Genomic DNA, 21,220 nt, shown 5'->3' on the forward strand with positions numbered 1-21,220 from the left:
CCCCCCCCCACCACGGCCCGGCCAGCCTGGCTGTGATACATGGCAGCGCTCTGAGCGCTCAGAACTGTAAATCTGCGATCTCCTCTCACAAGCAGTTTATGCTACTAGGAAACGCTTGTTTCCCCAGTTGTAACACTAGCTTTTTTTCTCACGGTTTGCCTCTGTTTAGCGTCAGTTTACTGCAGGCTTTCAAAGTGAGATTATGGCGAGTTCTAGCTCTTCCCAGTCAGTGCAAGCGGCTGACAGGAACGAGAATAAAGTGGCGGACGTAAGGCAGAATAAAAAGCGCGCCGTGGTGATCTTTTGGGAAGTAATATGATTGAAAATAATGTAGTATACATGTTTTTAGCTGTGAAAATGGAAATGTTTGTTGAGTGACGGGAAGACCGCCGCCACAGTGCATGTCGGCCGTACGCTCCGTTGATTTTAGCCTTATTTTCAGTGCTTATTGTACAAATACGGATTCCTAACTACCTTTACGTTGTAGTATAAAGTTTACTGTGACAGAATGAGGCTGTGGTAGAGGGGAAACCGGGTTGCTGGAGGTGTGAAAGTGAAGATTTGGTTACCCAACTTTGCAAGTCTCCACAAGTCCTTGGGTAGTCCACGAAGGCTCAACACCTGTCTCTGGAGAAAGCTGAATGTAAGTACTATCTGCCATACCAAGTGTAATGTTCTAGGGTTAATCTCTGATTTTTGGCGAATATTTTCCTACAGGTACTCAGACCGCAATACAACCCCGCCACTCGGGGGGGATCGACTGTAAACAACCGCGTTTTAGGGGTTAAAAAGTTTTCATGAGGTTTTTAGGAAAACTTAATATGTGCTTAATGTTCCTTCATCAACTCTATGTTAACTTGAAACTTGTTTCATAGGAAAAGTTTCACACCCCAGAATTATTCAAGTGGATTGCTTAAATGCACTTACTGATAATAGTGTTTATATGTAGGCAGCTTCTGTATTCAGACCACGTGTTTTGTATCCATGTCTTCTAAACATCACCAGTACAGTATACAGTATGGTATATCTTATTCACTACATCACACTGTCATATTTAGCTTTGTCTTGTATGTTTAAAACCATCTAATATTTGCTATTGTTTTCAGATTAAAAAATACAGTATGTCATATGCACACTGGTCAGTATTACCACTGTATTGCATATTAATGGAACTCCATGTTTACAGGTGGTCCAAAGTACCGTATATTGCCACTTCACTCTCAGCTGCCACGTGAAGATCAGCGACGAGTGTTTGACAGTGTGCCTGAGGGGATTACGAAGGTACACAACTCTGGACAATTATTATGGATGGCAGTTTCTTTTCCATCTTGGTGGCTCAGGACATTTTTATGTATAGACTTTAATATCCTGTAGAGAATGAATTTTTTTGGTATCACTGTAAACCTTGGCATAAGATGTTCTTTTCATCATGATAAATTCATAACATAACAACAGTCTTTTTTATCCATAGGTTATCCTTGCAACCAACATTGCCGAGTCATCAATCACGATAGATGACGTTGTTTTTGTGATTGACTCATGCAAGGCCAAGATGAAGCTGTTCACATCCCACAATAACATGACCAACTATGCCACTGTCTGGGCCTCACGTTCCAACCTCGAACAGCGCAAAGGTCGTGCTGGCAGAGTTCGGCCAGGGATTTGCTTCCACTTCTGTACTAGGGTAGGCTTGGCATTCACTTTAACTACCTTTACTCCTACGAGCAGTAGTTGCAGATCTCTTATTCATCCCTTCAGAACATAGGGGCTCGAGGCTAGGTTACTGTCATTTTGAATATGTGAGGGTAAAATGTTACATGACAGAAAAACCTTGGTCACTTCTTGGATTTTAATAATTTTCAAAAGCCAATGTGTATTCCAATATGAGAGCTTTACCACCAGCCCATAATTGCATTCCTTTGCAAGTACATATCATGTACATATATCATTCATTATCATTGTCATCATCATCATCATCATCATCATCATCATCATCCGGACCTCCTTTCCCACCTTTGGGCAAAGTGAGGAGTAGCAATGTCCAGACAGCCCAAATTTGCCCAATCCAATATATATATATATATATATATATATATATATATATATATATATATCCATCCATCCATTGCCAGACGCCATGTATCCCAAACGGGGTGGTCAAGGGCTTAGAGTTAATTGTTTTACAGGGAGGGACACTAATCCTCCACCAACCCCACTTGACACGTAGGGATGCCAACAGCATCTGGTGTTCCCAGGCGGTCACCCATCCAAGTACTAACCAGACCCAGCGTTTCTTAACTTCGCTGATCGGACGGGAAGCGGTGTACTCAATGTGGCTATTAAGCAACGTTGGGTCTGGTTAGTACTTGGATGGGTGACCGCCTGGGAACACCAGATGCTGTTGGCATAATGTTCTCCCTACGTGTCAGGTGGGGTTGGTGGAGGATTAGTGCCCCTCCCTGTAAAACAATTAACTCTAAGCCCTTGGCCACCCCGTTTGGGATACATGGCGTCTGGCAATGAATGAATGAATATATATATATATATATATATATATATATAGTACAATCACAGCCTTTTTCCACTCTGCAGGCACAGTTTCACTCATCCATGCCATCTTACATATCTCCAACAAGCACTTCATTCCATTCTCTCCACCACACTGAAGCATCTCTGCTTACACCTCATCAACTTCAGCTGCTTTCCCATTTTTCCGCTGTTTCACAGCGCCCTTCACTTGTGCAAGTGTCACGTCTCCTGGCGCTGCATTCCTTCTCTGCACATCCCCAAAACCAATCATGTTTACAGCCGCTGTGCTTTCTCTATTCCCATTCATCAGGCTTTCAAAATATTCTTTCCATCGGGTCCTTACTTCATCTCCGTGGGTTAGTAACCTACCACCTGCATCCTTCACACTGTCATATTTCTTTCCGCTTTCACTTCTACATTTCCGCACCTCTTTCCAGAATAACTTCATATATATATATATATATATATATATATATTTATATACAGTATATACCGTATAAGAGTTCCTAAGTCAGTTTCGTACTGTACAAGATCATCACCATTATCATCTTGACCTCCTTTTTTCCAATGTGCACTTAAGGATGGAGTGAGTGCAATACAGTTTTATTATTCCAGGCCCGATTTGAGCGACTGGATGAGCACATAACACCAGAGATGTTCCGGACTCCACTGCATGAGGTGGGGTTGTCCATCAAACTGCTGCGCCTTGGATCCATTGGAGAGTTCCTGTCCAAGGCTATACAGGCACCTCCCATTGATGCTGTGATTGAGGCAGAGGTCACTCTCAGAGGTCAGTCCAAAGTTAGTCACAACTTTGTGCTCTAATGATTGTTTGATTTAGTGATTTAGTAACTCCCCAATTAGCCCACAATGTAGTTTTTCAGTTAATTAATCAGTTAATGCATCAGCAGTAGAGAGGGGTTAGAATAATGATGATTATTTCTTTCAAACCGTCTGTCTATTTTCACCAGACATCTTAATCTCAGAAAGGATGACCACAAATGGTCTCCTCCATGTCAGCCAGTCTCCACCATTAGGCTGCCCTTCCTCTCCAGCTAGCACATCCCTCACTTACAGTAAATACCTCATAGTCTCATCTTCAGAGTACCCCTTCCCCTTCTATCTCAGTCACATACAGTGTCCTGGTCAGTCTCATTCTCCATCCTTTCCATTTGGTCAAATCGTCTGAAAAATATTTGCAGTGCCTTCAGACTTAATAAATCATGATCATCTCTCTCATAAAATTTCATCATCATCGTCATCATCATCTAATCCTTTGTTGCGCCATGAAGAGCATAGGAGCCTGGAGATAGGCAGTTTGGTCCTGACATTGAAGATGAGAGTGACCAGCCTCACACATCCCTGAGTGGCATTTCGTGAGCAATAAACCCCAGCCAACCCTTGGATACAAACCTACACAGGCTTAGTCTGGTTGGAGCACCATAATTACCCACTAAACCACCAGGTGCCATAATTTGGTTATATGGTTACCACTGAGCATAGTAAGTGGTTTCCTGGTGTACAGGAAACAATTTGGCTTGTCTCTCAGTGTAGAGTCACCCATAGACAGAAGGAAGAGGAAAGAATGAAGGAAGGAGAGACAAGAGGAAGGAAGGAAAGAAGAAAGAGAGGAAAGAGCAGTCACCCAATAGCAGCATTACTTTGAGCAAGTGGATTCTCATAAAATTTAACCAGCAAAACTTCCCAACCTCCCTGCCCAGAGATGAAGTGTTTGGACGTCCGTGATGAACTAACTCCACTGGGTAAGATTTTGGCTCGACTACCCATTGAGCCACGCCTGGGCAAGATGGTAATACTGGGGAGCATTTTCTTCTGTGGGGACGCTATGTGTACCATTGCTGCCCACAACTCCACTTCGCCAGAAATATTCATCATTCGTGAGTAATTCTGTATTGTACAGTACCGGTAGTGTTTTTTTTTTTTTTTTTTTTTTTTTTTTTTTTCATGAGTAGGTCTGTGTTACAGTTTGTTATTATAGCCTTCCATTATATTACAGTTTACCTTGACTCTCTTGGATACGTTTATATGAAGCTACAGAATGTGGTGAATGTTTTTGACACATCAGATTGAGCCAGCATTCCAGAGGCTTGAGTGATGAGTGAATGGAAGTGTGGTCCATTGGACTGGGCAAACTTGGGCTGTCTGGATGTTGCTACTCCTCACCCTACCCTAGGGTGGGAAAGGTCTGGATGATGATCATCATCATGATCTTGTAGTTGGTAATAATTTGCACTTTCCATCAGTAATTATAATATGAAAAGTTAAAACAGTGCATTCGTCCCTAATCCAAACATCTGATTTCCAAAAACCTCCATTTTCCAAGTATGTATTTTTTAATGGTGTTGAGGGATGTTAAAATCACCTGTCTTCACACAATTAATGCATATTTGAAGACAATGTTCTTTTGCAGAGATGATAAATCACTGTAAGGTTATTGTATTTACACTTCACAGTAATGTATACTACAGTATTTATTCCATGGTTTTTCCCATAATTATCGTTATGATTCCACTTTCCAAAGTATTCCATTTTTCTGTAAATCCCTCAGAACCGAGTACTTTGAATTTTAGAATTTGCACTGTAGTTAATGTGTAAATGGTTGATAGCTAATGTGTAAAGTGTTATCATTGTTATTATTAGCATACAGACCTTTCCCTACCTGGAGGTGGGAAAAGAAGTCTGGGTAATGAAAGTGCTATTTTACACATTAACTGTTTTTTATGGAAGTTAAATAAATAGCTACACAGTACAGTAAATTATAGGGTAAATTATAAGGTCACTTGCAGCTTTTTGCATGGAGAACATTATAGTTATAATCATTTATTATATATATATATATATATATATATATGTGTGTGTGTGTGTGTATATATACACATACATATACAGTCTGTCCTCGTCTAACACGGTTAATTGCTGCCACACCCCTACCGTGTTAGAGAAATTTCGTGTTACAGGGACTCTTGAAATCCCCTGTTTCCTTCCCCACCTCTGCCCAAAGTCCTCTTTTTTCCCCCTTTGTGTTGCAAAATTGTTTTATACCCCTAGTTTTAACCTAGAAAGCATAAATATGGTTCAGAAAATTATCAAAGAGTATTATTACAGTTAAAAGCCACGTTTTATTTACCTTATGGGAGGATAAGAGGAGACACACTATGCCGGAGAGGAGGTAGAGAGGAGAACGCTGGTTAAAATCCATCAGAGTCAGTAGCACTTATAACATCTCTCAGCAGGCAGAGTGGGGAGGCAGGTTGGAGCAGGGAGTGTCCTGATTGGCTGGGTAGTTCAAAAGTGAGAATGCTGAAGTGTGATTGTCTGGGAGGTAGGTGACATCTGTTGGCAAGGCAGTGCTCCTATGATTCATCTCATCACCGCCCTCCTGGTTTAAAAAACCGTGTTAGCTTTATCAATGGCCGTTTTAGAAGCAATATTGCTTCCAGAAAATTGTACCGTGTTAGACCATTTTCGTGTTTTAGACGAGGATTATATACTGTATATATACATATATATATATATATATATATATATATATATATATATATATATATATATATATATATATATATATATATATATATGTATATACTGTAGCCAATATATGTTAATGAATTTGTGTAACAAGTGATTTCATGAAATCCATAGTAAGTTTGTGAATTGGGATGGATTAATTTAGGCTGTGGTTAGTTTGGGCTGGGATAATCTGGGTTAAGCTAGGTTAGGTTTTGTTAATTTAAATGAATGCTAAGTAATGTTAACCCTGTCAGGTGCAGGTGGTTTGAGTCGTTAGATTGTTTAACAACCTATAAAGCTCACCATGACATGAATCGGGTAAAATACAAAAATATGACACACATCGGCGGGAAACTTGTGTCCTCCTTTGTTTGACACAATGTGCATCATGGTGCATTGTACAGGGTGGTATTTAATGACTCGATTGGAGTCACAGCATGAAAGGGTTAAGTGTTCATTTAAATTAACCCAACTTAACCTAAGCTAAGCATAACCTTGATTATCCCAGCCTAACCTAACTGCAGCCTAAATTAACGTAGTCTAAATTAATCCATCCCAATTAACACTCATTTCACTAATTGACTAGGGATTTCAAGAAATCACTGGTTATGCAAATTCACTAATATATGTGTGTATCTATCTATCTGTCTATCTGTGTGTGTGAATATCTGTTGAGCAAGGAAGAGTGGCTGTGCGTGACAGAAATAAATGGAGAGAAATTGTGAATGAATAAGTGATGACGCAGCCCTGAGGGGATATTCTCCCGCATTTGGTCTGATCAGCTAGTCAGATCAGGTGCGGGTAAGGGGATGGGTCTGTTATGATGTGGCAGGGGTAAACCAGTTCTGCTGTCGGGCCCTGCTGTGGATGTCACTGATTGCATTGCGCAGTTGACCCTTGTGCGGTGTGATGCGGTGAGGATCTGTCCGTTCTCCCCTTTGGGGCTAAGATGCGAATGAATGTGTTTGAATGGATGAGTAAATGGAGAGTGAGTCATCCTGTCTCGGCTACCTCCCTTTCCTTGGGGGAAGCAGCCTAGGTATATAGATAGATAGATTATTTTTTATTTTTTGTACCCCCAGCACCAGAGTTCAAGAGACTGAGCCCATTCCAGAAGGCGTTTGCTGGGAATCGGTACAGTGACCACATCGCAGCCCTCAGTGCATTTGCAGCTTGGGAGGATGCTAGAGTAGGGGGTGAGAATGCAGAGATTAGCTTCTGTGACTACAAAGGCCTATCCATGCCCACTCTTCGTGTCATTTGGGAGGCTAAGGTAAAGTAGATTCACCTCTGGTTCAGGATCCTGAAGTGGTGTTCAGGTATATTTATTTATGTTATTTGGGACATTGAGTTGGTGGTTGTCAGGTATTGCTGTGTCTTCTGGGAACTGTGCTGTCGTATTATTAACCCCTACACCGCGGGCTTGTTTACCAATGACTTTCGTGTCCTGCGGGGTTATTTGGGCTCCGACAGACTCTCAAAAAATATTTGCCAAAAATCAGTTTATAGTCCTAGAATAATAAAATTTCTTATGCTTATGGCACATACCTTCAGCTTTCTCCTGGAATCATTGTTGAGCCTTCATCGGTTACCGTAGGACTTGTGGAGACCTCTGAAGTAGGGTAACGAAGTCTCCACTTTACACTTCCCGACAACCCATAATATGATTACCACAGCCAGATGCAAACACTATAAACACTATTCTACAATTTTCAAGTAGTTTGGGATCCATACTCAAAAAAAAAAAAACACTGTGAAAGCAATTGAAATTACGAGCGCGTCTGATCGTCGCACTGGCACTAGTTCGCTCTTGGTACTCTGTCATTTATTATTCATAAAACCCCTCACACTATATTTCTATTACTATATAACACTTATATATATCTACAGTCTTTATCCATAAGTTTCCTTCAGTAGTATTAGTTTATTGTCACTGTAGGGATTCAATTTCTTTCAGTAAAATACGTAGCATTCACTTTCTCGTCCTGTAAACTAGCATTGAGAGTGAATGTCACTTTCAGCTTCACTCTCATAGCTCATAGCATTCAGACATGCTAGAGTGAAACTTTCACTTTCATTACTCCTAGGGTATATACTCGTATTCTTATAATACTGCTCATTTACATTTCTATTTACGTTCTCTATTTTATTTACGTTATTTACATTTCTATTTTATTTACACTGTGTTATGCACTGTCACTTGAAGTAACTTATAAAACTATTTTCCATTGTTCACGTATATTTACATTCATTACTTTCACTTGCTGTTTACACATTATTTACACATTATTTACAATTCCACTTGCACTGTTTTACTCAATAGAAAGATCGTAGTCACTCTTTTATCAATTGTCAGCCCTTTACCTCTTTCCACACGAGGTTTAGTAGGGGGTAAAGGTCACAGGGCCCTTTGCATGGGGGTGAAAAAGTCCTTGAAGTCAGCAAGAAGAAACATACGTATCCTCACTTCGGAAGATGAGAGTAAACTGATAACGGAGGGCCGGGGTAGAGGCCTACATAGGGGATATTCAGAGCTACCAATGTTAGCTCTTGAAACAGCTATGTCTAGCACTGAAATGATTGGCAGGAAATCTAGACAATACATTATAAATTAGGTAGTTCCAGGTAAATGTAAATATCACTTAGGCTTCTCCCTTCCCTCCTTACATGTATATTTATTACGAAAACAGATTATACGGCATATTTCAAGGGGAAAAAAACAGCGAAAATTAGCGAACGAGTGCACGTGAGGTGTTGTCAGGTGATAATTAGCCAATTCCAGGTGTATGGCACTCTCACTTACCTTATTTCTTTCTTGTATATATTATTTGGTATAAGAACAGGACATAGGGCTTATTTCAATGGATGAAATCAGTGAAAAATTCCAGGGAAGATTTACTTAGCGTAGCACGGCCGGGCAGGCGAGAGGATAGGGTAATGGAGGGGGGGTAGGGAGGGGAGTCAAGAACGGGGAGAAATGGCTAAATTGTCAACAATGGATGGGAGTACAGATGAGATTAGGAGTGCTGACTAGTGTTGGACATTGGCAGTACTGATAGATGATACAAGCCCCCACTTGGAAGCCCGGGTGAATTCAAAATAACACAGAATCACAAAAGCGACGCCCCGCGGTATGATCCCTTGCTCCCAGGCGTCACAAAAGTGACGCCCCGCGGTTAAGTGGTTAAACGAGCATTTGTATTTCTTTGCAACTTTCTTCTTGGTAATGTTCCCAAGCATCCTTCTCCTTATAAGCACATACTCAGTCAGGCTTCTTTTGTCCTGCTTTCTAAAGTCTTGACTTCTTTCCTGATTTTTTTTTTTTTTTTTCCTGAACAGAACCAACTGAAGGAGCTTCTAGTTAACACAGGCTTTCCCGAAGAGTGCCTACTACCTCAGTCATACAACTTCTATGGGCCTGATCCTAAACTAGATCTGCTGGTGGCTCTAATCGCCTTTGGACACTACCCAAATGTCTGTGCCCATAAGGAGAAGCGCAAGGTATGTACAGTTTAATATTTACCCCATCTCTGTTGACATGTTTTTAATCAGATCACCACCACATGATTTTATTCAGTTTGTGAAAGATCTACTTACTGAAGGAACTGATGGAAGCTGTATCTAATCACTTCAGTTTGACAGGTCTTTCTTAAAGTTTAGGATGAAGATGTTTATGTATCTTTCATTCTTAGGTGCTGACCACCGAATCCAAAGCTGCCTTGATCCACAAGTCATCAGTCAACTGTAGCAACCAGGAGACAACATTCCCCTCCCCATATTTCGTCTTTGGTGAAAAGGTAGGAGTAGATAAAATTTTACATATCTTTTATGAAGTAAGTAGCTCTCTGGAGTGGACCTCACCCCACCCCACCCTAGGGTGGGAAAGGGGTCTGGATTGTTGATAGTGATAGCTCAATAGATTTCCAAGGACAGTGAAAATGAATAGTAAGGATACTGTGTCGTCTGTTTGAGGGAGGCAGTGGCTCATTTGGTAGAGAGGTGGGCTGCAGTCCTACCGGACCCAGGTTCAAATCCCCGCTGGGCAGGGAACAGTTTAAGGATTTGAATTTCATAAAAACAGACTTTCCAGATCTACCAGAAGTCCCACTGACATGTTGTAAAAATACCCCCACTAATACCAATGCACCAGTCCTGTATGAGACAGCCCTAGCATGTATTCAATATGGACGATGGGTGTTAGCGACGAAGTGGTGACATGTAGAGGTGTATGGTATGTAGGAGAACTGCTGGGCCTTGGGAGCAGGCTGTGACGCCTATGCCCAGAGTCGGACACATTAAAATATATATATATATGGAGAAATTCAGGTCAGCAAAATTTTGTAATCTTTTGCACATTTTTTTAAGATATATACACAGTATCTAATAATTGACAGATTCGAACAAGGGCAGTGTCATGCAAGCAAATGACAATGGTGACGCCTATACACCTCATGCTGTTTGGAGCACGGAAGGTGGAATCAGTGGAGGGCGTTGTGAGTATACTTCCCAGAGTTGCACCTTTGAATATAATTTAGGAATTATGCTGCAGTGATAGAGTTTTACTATGCTTTTCTTGATTTTTTTTTTTTTTTTCTCACTGGCCGGGTTAAACTAACAGAAAAATCATTAATTTTTTTTTTTTTTTCACTGGCCAGGTTAAACTAACAGAAAAAATCATTAAATGGAATAAAATAACTACAGTAATTCCTCCACTATCCGATGTAATAGAGCCAAAGGCATGTCCGGAAAGTGGGCCTGTCTGGAAAGTGGGCCCCTGCCTGCTGGACTGGTAGTATGGACCCTAACCCAGCCAAACTTTGAAAGCCACCTAAATAACTCCCTACAGGACATGCATAGCACCTATTTAAGACCCTGTTCACACCAATAATGGACATAAAGCATGAAATAAATGAAAAGGAACCAGAGAATAAGGAATTAGAAGTGGTTATGGAAAATATTTATATTTTCCAGTGTACAGAGTACTTACAGCATGTCTGTGGCTGCCTCCTCTAAGGCTCTGGTAGTGGTGAAAATGCTCTTGAAGCACGTACAGTAATCCAGTGTTGTACTACACTTAATTCTTTGCACTGTGAGTTATAATTGTTTAACACTGCACATTCTGTTCTTAATTGCGCCTCGCTAGTTTCAACCGCCACTTTGCGCTCCACACTTAATTCTTTGCACTCTAAATTATAATTTCTTAACACAGCAGAACACTATAAATTTCCATGTGGTCTAGTGGTGAGGTATTACAGTTTATTCACAAAAACGAGCACCATTAGGATGAACATCCACCCTCTACGGTGGTTAGGCAGTAACTGGGGAGCGGGAGAGGAAGGAAGGGGTAAAGGGGTGCATAAACAACAGCTGTTCAGCGCCGCACGGCAATTTCAAATTACGGGTGGGAAAAAATTTGGATTTTGGGGGGATTTTTTTTCTTCTGGCCATTTTTGGGTTCTGAAGGTCCAGGCCCACAACGTCCGGTAAGTGGGGAGTCCGGAAAGTGGGCGTCCGGATAGTACAGGGATTACTGTTCTTCAAGCCAACAGAACCAAACTGCTTTCAAGTTACTGTTTTAACTAACCACTTCACTTAGAAAGAATGAAAAAATACCAGTAACGCAAGTTTCATGACGTAGTTAAGTAATCAGTAGCCTGAGAAGAGTATTCTTCATTTGTACTTTACACTTCCGACTATATTTATTTATTTGAGAAGATGTGTTTTTGGGAGAGGTGGATGTAATAATTGAGTGGTTGTTGGTGGTCACAACTGCATTTATCCTGATTTCACTTTTGTTCCATGAATATTTTTCCTTAATAAAGTTCTTTCATCTTAACCTGGCCCAGATTTGTTTTTTTTTGCAGCTTCATTCTCATAGTTCAAGGGCAGAAAAAGATAATGATACATTACTACAGACTTTCCATGGCACTTCTTTATGACTAAGATCCAATTCTGGTGTTAATCTATTGATACAGCTGAGTATTCGAGATGGAGAGAAGGCATTTTCAGGCCAAGGTAGAATGAAAAGATTGTAACCACAGTACCATATCAGCCTTTCTCCTTGGGGTGATAGTTGTGATAATCTTTCTCCATGGCCAGGTCCGACTTGATGGGTGGATCAACTTGGACATGGATCCTATGGTAGCATCGAAGATTGTGGCCCTGCGTCCCAACATGGAGTTGCTTTTACTGGAAGCTGCATCAGACCCAGAGAGAGTCACTGAGCCACAACAGAATGATGAACAGGTGTGTGAATTGATCTTAATTTTGCTTCCTTGAAAAAATTTAAATAATGCAACTTTTTATGTATTTAGGTGGAGACCTTGTATGTATGAGACATTCCTTTTTGTATTTCATAATCAGTCATCTTCCAGCTGCTACATGTAGACCTTTTACATCAGTGCCAAAACACCAGTCTCTTTCCCTCTCTGTGCTACTTTACCTTTTATTTCCTTTGCACATTTCCCTCTCTTGTCTGTCATTTCACTGAGGTATATAAACTTACATACGAATTCATGTCTGCATTCACCATCATATCACATCTTTCAGAAAATGACTTTGCTCTTATCTCCAATCACTTTCAAATACTGATGCTTGCAGACATTCACAGGACTGCACCAATATGCCAACCTCATGTCCATTATTGGCAAGTAGCATAACAGTACGTGCTTGCATCAGATTTGAGATACTGTACTTCACCCTCCACCATTAATTGCCAGCTTCATCTTTCTATAATTTGTTACCTCATAACCCAATCCATAGAGATAGAGAGAGAGAGAAAGAGAGAGGATCATTCCATCGTGAGGAATGTTACATTTAGAGACAAGCTATTAAACTGCTCTCAGTTATATCTGCAAAAGTATGCAGTAAAAGCAAATGGTTTTTGCAAGTTAAATAATCAACTCTTCACCCTACATTATACCACAGCCGGATTGTTTATATGTTTTAATTTGGGTGTTATATAGATTTTCAAAAGTTGCATGAGGAACGTTACCATGATGCAACCCCCTCGTGTTGGCATTTGTAAATTCAGTAAGTGTGATCTGACTGGTTCAGTCAAGGAGTGCTTCATATCAGTAATGTGTCAGTAGATAAGGATCATAACCATACCCAGCAAATTGTTTAACCACTAACTTAGATGCACAACTACACTTTCACAGTCTTCACTATTATCATAAAATCTCTTAATGACGTTCAACAGATTTTCATTTGCACCATACATACACAAACATACCATTATTGTAATCCCTCTGTTTACCTCCAATAATTGTGGTATGAAACATAATTTCTTCACATAGGTCATGAACTGCATACGTCAGCTGTGTCGAATTAATTCTGGCCGCCACAACATGGAGCAGCTGGGAATGGGTGGCTTTAACACCCGTCGCCCTCCTCGCATGTTCGGGGGAGGAGGAGGAGGAGGAGGAGAACCACCTTTCAAGAGAGTCAGGGGTGATGAAGGTACAGTAGACAACAATCAACATAAGAGTCACTCGAGTTCAGATGAAATTGTATATCTATGACCATATTTAAATGAGATGGAATCACTTCTGATGTTGAGAGAATAAAGTACTGGTACTTGCAGAAAGATGCACTCTACATTAGAGTCGTGAAGAAGGGGAATTAATAATCATTTATAGTTCCCCAGAGTAATAATGATGCTGTTCCTTTCAAATTCTGCCAGTCTTTTAGGGATCTCAGAGAGTCCACTTTATATCATATAGTGTTTTCAAGGAGCCTAAATGGTTTGCAGATGAATTCAGTCCACTCAGTTGGGCAGACTTTGGTCAATTTTTCTTGCTTGTTTTTAAAACTGTGAACCTTACTCCATCCAGAGATGGAAGAAGAGGTATGGATGATCCTGGTGTCAGTTTCCTGAAATAGATTAAAATAAAAATAACCCTAATATCTCTCCCTCACAGGTGGTAACCCAAATGGTGGGGGTTTCACTGGTGGCTACAGCAGCAACCGGATGTTTGGGGGCAGGGGAGGTGGCTATGGAGGTGGCAGGGGATATAGAGGAGGAGGAGGAGGGTTCAGAGGAGGGTATGGTGGAGGTGGTGGCTACAGAGGAGGGTATGGTGGTAACAGAGGAGGGTATGGTGGCAATAGTGGAAGTTATGGGGGTAACGGTGGCAGGTTTGGTGGTAATAACCCTGGAGGGTTTGGTGGTAATAACACTGGAGGGTTTGGTGGTAATAATAATGGAGGGTATGGTGGTAATTAAAAGTGGAGGGTTTGGTGGTAATAATAATGGAGGGTATGGTGGTAATTAAAAGTGGAAACTATTAACTGGGCACACACAGGCAGTCTTGGAGGGTGATAGAAATCATTATTTGACCCTTTGAATCTTTATGATGTCTTGTCTAGTTTATTTTTGCTACTGTCTGATGCATTTTTTGAACTTGGAAGGCCTCTTATATGAGTTTTTTTTCAGGCTTGTATATTATCTCTTCAGTTTGAAAAGTCTAAACTGAATGAAATCATCAGGAGGTAGCAAAAATTAAATTAAAAATGCATCATAGGATGCAGGGGGCTAAGGTTTAACTTGTTTTTTCACATTAACTCGTACAATCAGCTGTTCATATCATCAGGAGGTAGCAAAAATTAAATTAAAAATGCATCATAGGATTCAGGGGGCTAAGTTTTTTTTTTGTGTGTGTGTGTGTGTGTCAGATTAACTCATACAGTCAGCTGTTCATATCATTATTATTTTTTATGCACTTCATTTTACCCCTGCATTGAAAATGCCTGAGTGGAAGCTGAGATAGTTTAAGGTGTATGTTATTGGTAAGCAGGTATTACAAACATTATGTAATGTGTACTTAGTTATAAGCAGCATAGGTAGTTATATGGCATATGCTATCACTGCAACACAAACTATAGAACTGCAGTATGATTGGCTTTGTAGATAGTTTATCATCCACATAAAACAGCAATAGTATATAAAGTTAATGTCTCATGTTTGTAGTACAGTGTATCACAGTTGATGACCTTTTTCATGTTGTAGAAGAATGAACCTCACAGTGATACTTATAATTCTTTTAAAGAATCTTAATTTGTAGTTTTAAAGAGAAGACCGTATTTCCTTTGTACATGAAAATTTTATTACTCGTGAAATTAATGATATTAATATTCTGTACAGTATTTACTTTCAGTTCTTACAGTGAATGAATGTGTTGACTTTGAATCTTGTCAAGAAATCTGATGTGTGATTATGGTAGTTATTTTGTGACTCATCTGAAGTGGTAAATTTAATTGAACTTTATATGATCAATAATATTTTGTTACTTCATCATCATCATCATCATCTGGACCTCCTTTCCCACCCTAGGGCAGGGTGAGGAGTAGCAACATCCAGACAGCAACCTTTTGTTACTTAAATTTTGTTATTGTATGGACTAGCTGCATCATCCCACCCCTTGTACATGTGGGAAATTTGGTTTAAATGCCATGTGTTAACTTATGGTGAATTGTTTATAGTGGATGTATTGCTTTGGTTTGGTTACCACATATTTTCTTTATACCCATACTTATTGCTGTGTTGATGATGCAGGTTAGCTGCACATAATATCAAACTTAACAAGGTGAAGAGCACAGTGGGGTCTTCCAATATGCGGGATCTCAGTATGCAAAACACTTAATATGCGACCAGACTCGGGAAAAAAATAATTTTTTTAATATGCAAAATGTGATTCTAAAATGTGAATCTGTCATCTAAAAGCAAGGGAAAAAAATGGTGTCTCCAGAGCCACCATCAGATGGCTGATCGGTTTCTCGCCCTTTCCTTCCCTCACGATGTCTCTCAGGTTGTCTCAAGACTCGCAGTCTGTGTCTGCCCACACTGCACTTGCATATTGTGGTGTTTATAGCATTGTTCAAGGCCTGCTTATGCTCACCTGTTACATCATGGCCCCGCCGCGTCATTCCAAGAATGAAGAAGATCACTTTGGAGCCGGAAATGAAGGTTATAGAGTTGAATGAGCAAGGTAAAAGTAATTCGAACATTGGACGTGAACATGGCTTAGGTGAAACAACAGTGAGGAACATTCTCAAGAACAAGGAGCACAATGTACGAACTGTCAAGACTAATGGAGGCCAGCAAGTGGACGGGCGCAGTAAGGTTGCTGATCCCGCAGTTATACAATGGAGTGCTACCTGGCACACCACATTCACAGTTCTGTTATCTTTCTTTGAGCAAAAGTCTTTCATAAAATGATAGTCAGTAATGGGAAAGTACTGTACTGTAAATGACAAAGATAGGGTGAGGTGTCCACCGTATATATTTCCATTGATTCAATTGTTTCTAATCATCATCATCATCATCATCATCATCATCACCTAGACCTCCTTTCCCACCTCAGGGCAGGGTAAGGATTAAAGGGATTTAATCCCCAAGCTGGGCAATTATGGCCATACAGCCCTGCTAGGTTACAGGAGCCCTTACCACTCCCAGCACGGCAGCCCTGAGCGGGGCGTGAACTCATGACCTGATGATCACAGGCCCGACACTCTACCCCTGAGCTACTGCTCTCCAAAAAGGGCAGGGTGAGGAGTAGCAACGTCCAGACAGCCCAAATTTGCCTAGTCCAGTGGGCCATGCTTCCATTCACTCACCATTCAAGCCCCCGGAATCCTGGCTCTGTCTGATTCGTCAAAAACATTCACCACGATCGGTAGCTTCACGTAAACATATCTGATAGTCAATCTGTTATGCGAAATTCCAATATGCGACACATTTTGTTGACCACATTCTCACGTATTGGGATACCCCACTGTATATATCATAGGCATTAAGTGCTGATGAGGATGCGTACACAAGTTGTTAAATTTGGTGTGATGGCTAAGGAATGATTAGTTGCCTTACAAATTGGATGTAAGTGGTTCTTTCAGCTGCAACACTGGATTAAATGATGAATGACTGAAATGTGTTCATAGTGTTGGATCATATTAGTCTAGGCAGTTGAGTAGCATTGCAGTATTGTATGATGGAAATATATACAGTATATGCCCTACTTACTTTGCTTCTTTGCACCTCATCTATCACAGGTAGGTTGAAAACATAAACTCCTCAGAAGTCTCATAATTTTATCATCTTTATGTCTCCAACCTAGAGGTCGAGCGAGGTAGGATCCAGAAATAAGAAAAATATGTACATAAATGGGAAACTTTTATCTCGGCATGAGTAGTGAAGTGGGGGTCATTCACCCATCATTCAAACCTGGAAAAATAGCTACTCTTGGTGGGGTGGGGGATTTTACATCTGATGTAGTCACTCTGTAGACTCAGGTTAAAAGGGGGATGCCAAATCTGTCATATACTTCTGTGCATATAACTCGTGTAAAGAACTCCATCCCCATCAGTTTCCTTGCTTTCATGCCTCACTTCCTCCTCAAACTCATTTCTTCTAACATCATCCACCTTCTTGCCCTACCATGCCTCCTACCACTCAGTCACGTACTGTAGGCTACTTACCACCTATCTACAGCCATCTAAGAATACACTTTTATTAAGCACACAATTCATTAATCGGCATCTTTCAGAGATTACATTGTTTTGTATCTTATACATTCTTCAGCAGTCCTCACCTATTATATGGACTTGGGGGTTAGTCCCGGGTTTCTACATTACTCCCCGTGGAGCAGTAAGGATCTGGGTGATGTAGATGTGAATATTTTAAGAGTACGTGCGGCAGTAACGAGAAATAAAGCTTTAGTCAAAGTTGCAAAATCCCATACATAGCAATCGTGAATAACCTACAGTAGAAGAAATCCGAGAAATTTTTATATGTACGTTATTACTAGCTTTGCAAGAGAAATTTATGGCCTGCAAATATACTCCGTGCTTTAAAATAGATCGATTTAAAATATCCATAATTTTGTATATTGTTTCCCGCCTCTCTTTCGTGGGGGTTTTATAGGCGAATGAATCTGCATCTTATTATAGGTCTGTAAACAAAAGCGCATCATTGTTTACGTGTGAATCTTCTCATTTTACCTATTGTCCTGTCTTATGACAAACTGGGCATCGATTGGCCGGGTCACAACACCATGTAATTACGGTTCAACATACATATCGCCTCATGGAACAACAATTCAAGTTGCTAGGCTGTGTGTGGTCTCGATTTCTTTATCGTGGATAATCCGTCATTTTAGAGAACAGAAGTTGACTGAACGACTTCCTTTGTGCAAAAAAATCCTCCAAGTGTAAGCAGGAGGTGGATTTTAGTGATAACTATCAGTGCTTTGAGAGAAAAAAAAACTATATGAACAGCCGAAATGTTTGCCACACCAGCTCAAGCAAAGCGCTGATCTCGGTGACAACAGTGCTGAATTGCTTAAAACAGCGAACTGGCAGTGATGTTGATATCTCAGCGATATTGGACGTTTCATTTTGTGAACTATTGCGCCAGTGGCTGGGAGCCTGGGACCTGAGACCAAGAGTTGTTGCCGAGGCGGATAAGTCCTGTAGCGGCAAAGGTACTAATTTCATTTTCCAGAAATGTTATTAATTTTCTTAATACTTTACCACACGGGCGCAGGTCTTCCATTTTTTTTTTTTTTTTTTTTTTTTTTTTTTTTTTATGGGTTGAATAGGATAGGTGGGGGTAGAAGTTTTGGTGTTATAGGTATTGGGGTCTTTCAACTTTTACGTGTAATGGCAAGGATAATATGGGATCTGAATGGTTACGAAGCCCCCTTGTTAGGTTAGGTTGGCGGGATCGTCAATAAACAAGCTGCCGCGGACGTCCAGGAAGTTTCCATTAATGCTCTAAAATAGGTATAAGTTTGTACTACATACGTTTTGTAGTCAAAAATGAACAAACGGTTATCAGTACTGTGTACTGCGCTAAAGTTACTTTCCTTAAGGATGTGAATAAGTTAAGTGGAATTGCCGCGCCCGTGTGGCAGATATATAATATATATATATATATATATATATATATATATATATATATATATATATATATATATCAATCAATCATTTCCTGTGGCACCCTCGGGGATGCATATATATATATATTATATATATATATATATATATATATATATATATATATATATATATATATATATATATATATATATATATATATATAATGCACGTTAGTTTGGGCGTACATGTATTCGTTATTGAAGGGCAACTGAATAACAACGGTTGCTATATTTTCGGCATTTTGGTACCTTATTAATTTAAGCTACGGTAAGTTATATCTCTTTCGCACTAACTTGGGCCATACTTTCGTTCTATTGTAGTTCATTTCACGTTGGTTAATCGCAGAAAAGAGTCAATGGTACTGTGGGTCACAGAAGTATCGGTGCACTATTCGTGAAATATTTGGGAACGCAGAACAAAGGTCACTGAAATATATACTGTCCCATCTACCATAGGTTGGTAGCCCTGATGTTGGGAGGTGTTATATATCGCCAACTACCAGTATCCTCTTGCAAACATATAGCAAGTGTTATTTTTATATAAACATTGTTAATACACAATGAGACGTTGGTAATGTACAGCAGTTCGAATGTTTTCGGTATGCATCGGACCCCCTCTGCACAGATCCTTTGGTGACCCGTAGTACGGCTCTGTATCCTCTCCAAATTTCATAGCACTTCGTGATTAACACTAGATTGTGGGATTTTTGTATTAGTACAGATTAACATTTAAAACGAAGTGGCAGTTTCAGTCCAAGTTAGTGTAAAGGAGTTGGGCTGCTCTATGTTAATCTTACTAGGCAGGTTCAGCGCATTTTTATTTTTATTTTTTTTAAGTTTACAGTAAATAAGGGTGTGTAAGTTAGGTTGGATTTTTCAGGTTTTATGTCTCGTATTTACCAGAATTATTTGATGATTGACCGTGTTTTCAACTTCTCCCCTCCCCCCTTTTTTTTTTTTTTTTTTTTTTTTTTTTTTTTTTTTGGGGGGGGGGAGTTTAAGCCATCTTTGAGAGTCAAAAAGTGGCCATTCATCATTAGCTCCTTTCAATAAAACCATACGTTTGCAAAGCAAATGTGGCACGTTACTGTTTATGGAACTAGTATAATTTCCGCAAAATGACAGTCGTCTTGAATGTTACCCTTAGGTAGGCTGGGTTGGGCGAGTTTTAAGTTTATATAGCAATTAGAATGTTAATTGGGTTCCTGTTTCTCAGAGGTTTTACCATTATGTTCTTCCGTGTTTTTACCAACACTCCATTTTTCGGGCAAGATAAGTTTACCGGGGAGCTGTATGTGTGGGGGGTGGGGATGGATAGAAACAAATTCTCAGGGTTTATCATAATTCGGATAATCGTTGAAACTCCCAGAAAGAATGGACGAGATTTTATGTCCGTAGAGTGTAACAGCATTTCAGTCCTCTCAATCCTAGGACGTTCTTTAGTCATTTGTATCCAGTTAGTGTTTAGATAAAGTTTTCGACTGGGGGTGTTTAGTGAAGCTATCAGTACTCTCTCTCTCTCTCTCTCTCTCTCTCTCTCTCTCTCGTAAAACGTTAGTAGCATAAAAAAAAAAAAAAAATCAGGGAGTTTAATGAATGTGATGATACCTTGAAAATATAAAATGAGCTCTATTATATGTCTGTCTGTATCTATCTTATGTAACTGGATAAAGCTTGGTAGAGTATCTATACTTTACGGGCATCACCAGAAGTATATTTTCCCCATTACTGTGTTTTCTTTGACGATTGGTTCGTGTCGATTTTGTATTCCAAATTTTCAATCTTATATTTCTACAGGAAGCATTATTTATGTATTTATTTATTTATTTATCTTATGACGATGGAGTCCTGTTGAAAATCGTTCGCGAGCCAGCTTATCAGGTAAATCAGCATAATAAGCTATGGCCGGTTAGGACGAATCATGTTTTGGTTAGTGTATTTCAGCTGGGCGAAATAATGTGGTATCAGTTACGAGAAAGCATGTATGCAGATGGAGAGAGAACGGTACTGGAAAACGTCAGGAATATCATAATGAAATAATTATCGCATGAGAGAGAGAGAGAGAGTAGAACAGTATCCTAATATATAAATCCATCAGATTGTTCAAGCGTGATCCTATTAGGAGGCTGTAGTCAGGACCTGCATTATGATGGGGATAATATTAAAAAATGCAGGAGGGACACATGGACCAGTGATCTCTATAAACAGTGGAGGGGACTATATTG

General features: G+C 40.0%; 1 protein-coding gene and 1 pseudogene across 3 annotated transcripts in view; one reads left to right on the forward strand and one right to left on the reverse strand.

The window, feature by feature from the left end:
* LOC145411582 (dosage compensation regulator mle-like) overlaps positions 1–17,069 on the forward strand; it is a 29,123-nt gene extending 12,054 nt beyond the window's left edge. For 2 of the 3 annotated variants that reach the window (XM_080281593.1, XM_080281594.1), the window contains 11 exons: positions 1,187–1,281; positions 1,472–1,684; positions 3,145–3,319; positions 4,251–4,427; positions 7,143–7,333; positions 9,400–9,561; positions 9,753–9,857; positions 10,455–10,553; positions 12,160–12,306; positions 13,359–13,521; positions 13,983–17,069. In XM_080281593.1, coding sequence (XP_080137719.1) covers positions 1,187–1,281; positions 1,472–1,684; positions 3,145–3,319; positions 4,251–4,427; positions 7,143–7,333; positions 9,400–9,561; positions 9,753–9,857; positions 10,455–10,553; positions 12,160–12,306; positions 13,359–13,521; positions 13,983–14,287 — 1,832 coding nt within the window. In that variant the 3' untranslated portion in view covers positions 14,288–17,069. The remainder of the gene's footprint in view (positions 1–1,186; positions 1,282–1,471; positions 1,685–3,144; positions 3,320–4,250; positions 4,428–7,142; positions 7,334–9,399; positions 9,562–9,752; positions 9,858–10,454; positions 10,554–12,159; positions 12,307–13,358; positions 13,522–13,982) is intronic. The other variant, XR_013899441.1, reaches the window with a different exon arrangement.
* LOC145411742 (5S ribosomal RNA) lies at positions 2,231–2,344 on the reverse strand (annotated as a pseudogene).
* Positions 17,070–21,220: the final 4,151 nt, after the last annotated feature.

This window comes from Coenobita brevimanus, chromosome 90, assembly GCF_032717465.1.
Source record: "Coenobita brevimanus isolate Jiangsu-jjx chromosome 90, ASM3271746v2, whole genome shotgun sequence".
Lineage (NCBI taxonomy): Eukaryota > Metazoa > Arthropoda > Malacostraca > Decapoda > Coenobitidae > Coenobita > Coenobita brevimanus.